Here is a 4,269-nt window from a genome sequence, read left to right as displayed (position 1 = left end):
TTGTGGGAGGAACCCCGCCACGTAGATTGGTGATGTTCGTGAGTATATCTATTGAAGATTTCTGAGTCAATCCGGAGCTGGTATTTCCAATTGAAAGCATGCCCGAGAAAGCACTTGAACCTGGTAATGACATTAGTTTACAGCTTTTAGTATATGGTTGTTGCAATGAAAAAAAAATGCTAGTTTATTTTAAAAATAATACAAAAGTATGTGAGTTGTAATTCACCTAGAGCGTGTGGTGTTTGCTTTGCAAGAATGGATTGTTGAAGAGAATTTGGTGTCCTAAAATTACCAGTAGAGGAATTACCAAGGTTGGTAATATCATTTAAAACCCTACTAAAAAGTTGTACTTAGAAGAACATAACCATTAATATTAGATGCATTTGCTTGAGTAATCTGACTATGAGGAGTAGAACTTTGAATCAAACGAGTTTTTTTGGATGGGTTAGAATTAGAATCAAATTCCGACAGAGAAGGGTCCTGTTTCTTTTTCATGGTTGGCTTATATTTTTCTCGAAACAGGTTTTAGATGATCAGCTGTCGATGATAAGAGGATGTTTATTTCTGTAACATCTCGAACCCAATTTTGGGTGGGTGTCGATCGACATCAAGGAGAGTGTCGGTCGACACCACTAAATTGATGGTTATTCGACACCACTAAGTCTCGTTTTAAAGGGGCACGAGCAGCCTCTCTTGGGAAAAGGGGGGGTGGTCTTTGGTCGCTTCTAGGAGAGAAGGAGAAAGAGAGAGATAGAGAGAGATTGTGAGTTTGATCCTAAGAGCAAAGGGAGCCTTGAGGAGGGTCAAGAGGAGCAGAGGGATCTGATTTGGTGGTTCTAGAGGAGAGAAGGGGAGAGAGTTGTGGTGCTCTCACTTGGAAGGAGGAGAAAGGAGATCAAGAGGCTCTTGATGTGTAATGAGAAGGATTTGAGCTTGGTGGTGGATTAGGAGAGACAATCAGGCTTTCTCATGGCTGTTATCCAGGTAAGTCGTGTTGTTTTAGTGTTAGATTGAGTAGAGAATCAATGATTGTAGCGGATTAGAGATTTGTGGCGAGAAGGAGCTTGAAGGAAGGCTTCAATCGTGATTTCTAGGCTGGTGTCTTTTGACGGTATGTGGTAAGCTTGGGGTGTCGGGCGACACCAGCATGTTGTTGTATGTTTGGTTCCTAGGAGGAAAGCTGGAGTTAGGTTTGGATGAGGAGAGATCGATGGAAGTGATGTCGTGGTTGTTGGTGTCAACCGACACTATGAGAGTGTCGACGACACAATGAGTGTTGGTTCGCAAGTGGTGCGATGGGTGACATTCGACACTAGGTGGAAGTGTTGTTCGACACTAAAGGAGTGTTGGATAGTGAAATGAAGTGTTTGTGGGGAAGTGTTGTCCATAGCTGGACGAAATCAAATATTCTAGCCCACTTCTCTTGTTACTCGGTCGCTAGGGATGATTGGTTGTGCGACTCAGTAACTAGATGAGGTGGGGTTTGGTGTATTTGTGGGTGTTTTTGTAAGGAAAAATTTCTACGCCGGTTGTCTCGTCGGAATTATGAGGTTGCGATGAGATTGTTTCTCGGGGATCCTATGTGAGAATTGAGAATCCGGGTGCAGTTGTTTCAATTTCAGTTTTAAACAGGTTGGTTCTATTTATCAATATTTGTCTACTAAAGAGAGTTACGATTGCGTAGTTATAACAAAATATTTGATTGCTTAGTAAATATAGATAGGTTGTTTCAATGACAAGTAAAATGGAGCCAGTTATGAGATACAAATATTTTTTGAATTTGAGTTGAGGTCAAATTAGTTATTTGGTCAAATTTGATAATTTTATTTTACAGATTTCATGTTTTTCACGATTTATTCTGCTGATTGAGTATTAGCAAAATTAAATAATTAACCATCCTTTCCATATACTAACTGGTTAATCCGTTTTGCAAAAAGTAGATTTGGACATGTCAATTACTAATGTTTTAAATGGAATGGAGTACGATAGTGTTTTTTCTCTGAAAACATGTAAAGCTTCTATTTTACTATATATATATGGTTTATTATTTTACATAAATCGAAATTTAAGTGAGGGATGTTTTTAATTTTGTCTTATACGGAAACTTTTGTGTTTATGTCAGGAGGATTTCCCACATGGTGAGATCATGATTTCTTCGAAACATGCAGTAAGCAATAAATAAACAGAGGTCAGTTCTCTATGTATTTTTAGCATATTATATAGGTAGGATGTAAAGTTTCTATGATAGATAGAAATGGTTCATTATGTAGTTAGAATGCAATCGAAAAAGTTATTATGAATCAGAAATAGAAATTTTTTATTGAAGCAACTGAATAATTATAAAAAAGATCTAGAAAACAACACTTATTTGCGGCCAACCATGTGGCTAAGCTAAGAAATAACAAACTTCGAAAGTTTTAACATGAGAATGGAATAAAAGTAAAAAGCAAAGGCACAAATCATTCCTTCTTTTCAACCTTGCTCTTAACTCCGACCATTTTCTCTTTTCCCTCAAATGACTGAGTTGTCCACAACATTTCCATTATAGACACCCTTCTGTTTTCCAACCCAATCTTTGTCGTTTGATCCTTCAGCTTTTTCATGAAGTCCTACAACTCCAAATTCTGGATTAGACTTTTCTACGTCTATTGGTTCAATACAAAACTTTTTGGAAGTTGAGTTTTGATCAGAAATCCCTCCATTAGCAGGATAAACACGCTTGGAAGATGGAGTAATAGAGTCGGTAATATCCGGACTGTTTTCTAACATGAAAGGTCCCTAAAAACAGCAAGTACATAGTTTTGAAAATTAAATATAAGCAATAATATTACTACCAGATTAAGGTGTCGATCAATTACCTGGTCACCAGATAAAATAGACGCTGCATTGACGTTCTCAAATGAATTCTCCAACAGTTGTTCTTCGATTAGGCCATCTTTCAAGAGGACTTTCGAGACCTTATAGGTGTCTTTACCATCCCATATGTTTGCTTTCTCAACATTCACCAGAAAGAGATAAGCCTTTCCAAGAAGATTTATCACAGGATAAGGCAAATTTTCTGGGTCTATGATCTACACAACAATTAAAATCAAATGATATTAGTGGATTGGGTTATCAAAACTAACAAAAATATTATCTTATGATACAAAATTAACGACAATATTATCTTTTGATTAGCATACTTCATCAATTGAGCCACCAAGAACTGATGGGGCAGACTCCTCAATAATCTCAGAGCAAATTGAATCAAACAACAGTAATTTTGCCTCACCAGTATTGTCCATGACATTAGCATAAAACATAAACCTTAATAATGATTAAATACAGTAATCAATAACAATAGTATTTTTTTTAACATCTATATACATGTTTAAAATAGATTTGGTCATAAATTGAGTGTAAACATTTCATTACCTTGCAATCACATTAGTGACAACAGTACTGCAAGTCTCACACCAAAACCTTGTGTTTTTTTCCCTTTGTTATTCACCCCATCGTGGATATAGGTAACTTTCTTATTGCAAGAACGACAACTAATTTAGTACCAAGTCCAGTCGGTGTCAATGGCGTAGACCATGCAATGAATCCTTGCCTTTCCAATCTATAGATACATGGTTTTTATAGATGAGTACCATAACTGTCAGAAAGTAAACCAAGCTTTACATACCTCAACATAATTCTTCAACTCTTTAACTCTTCAATTGTTTTCCTAGGAAAATCTTGGTAATTTTCATTTTGAGCAGCAACCATCTCCCATCTTGATTGTCTCTCAAAGGAAAGTTTCCTGAAGTGGAAGTTTGTATGTGGAAAATTTCTAGAAATGGAAAGTGCTAAAAATAGAAATTTTTATGAGAATTAGATTTTGTCTATTCTTAGTGGTTGCAAGCCCTGTCAGGACTGGTGGGGCCTTTCTTGCGGACTTTTGAGTCATTGCGTACCCCATGTGTTGCAGTCTTGCGAGACGTGTATGGCCTTTGTGGCAGGCTGTTTAGCCAATTGAGTGGTCTTTGTTGCGGGCAGTTTATCCAATTGTGTGGCATTTGTGACGGGCTGTTTTGCTAAGTGTGTGTCAGACTGTTTAGCCAATGTTGCCTGTTTAGGCGGCCTTCGAGATGTATGGTCTTCGTGACAGTCCTTCGGGACGTGTAGCCTGTTTAGGCGATCCTTCGGGATTTGTGGACTTCGTGATGGTCCTTCGGGATGATTGGACTTTGTGACGGTCCTTCGGGACAAGTGGTCTTTGTGATGATCCTTCGGGATGTGTGGCCT

General features: G+C 37.8%; 1 protein-coding gene across 1 annotated transcript; it reads right to left on the bottom strand.

Moving 5' to 3' along the window:
- LOC104728152 lies at positions 2,512–3,284 on the bottom strand. The gene is made up of 3 exons (XM_010447181.1): positions 3,183–3,284; positions 2,859–3,071; positions 2,512–2,778 (listed from the first exon to the last, which is right to left on the bottom strand). The coding sequence occupies exons 1-3, from the start codon at positions 3,282–3,284 to the stop codon at positions 2,512–2,514; spliced, it is 582 nt and encodes a 193-aa protein (XP_010445483.1).

This window comes from Camelina sativa, chromosome 11, assembly GCF_000633955.1.
Source record: "Camelina sativa cultivar DH55 chromosome 11, Cs, whole genome shotgun sequence".
Classification (NCBI taxonomy): Eukaryota; Viridiplantae; Streptophyta; class Magnoliopsida; order Brassicales; family Brassicaceae; genus Camelina; species Camelina sativa.
Note: the sequence above shows the minus strand (reverse complement) of the source record. Positions and strands in the feature narration are given on the sequence as shown.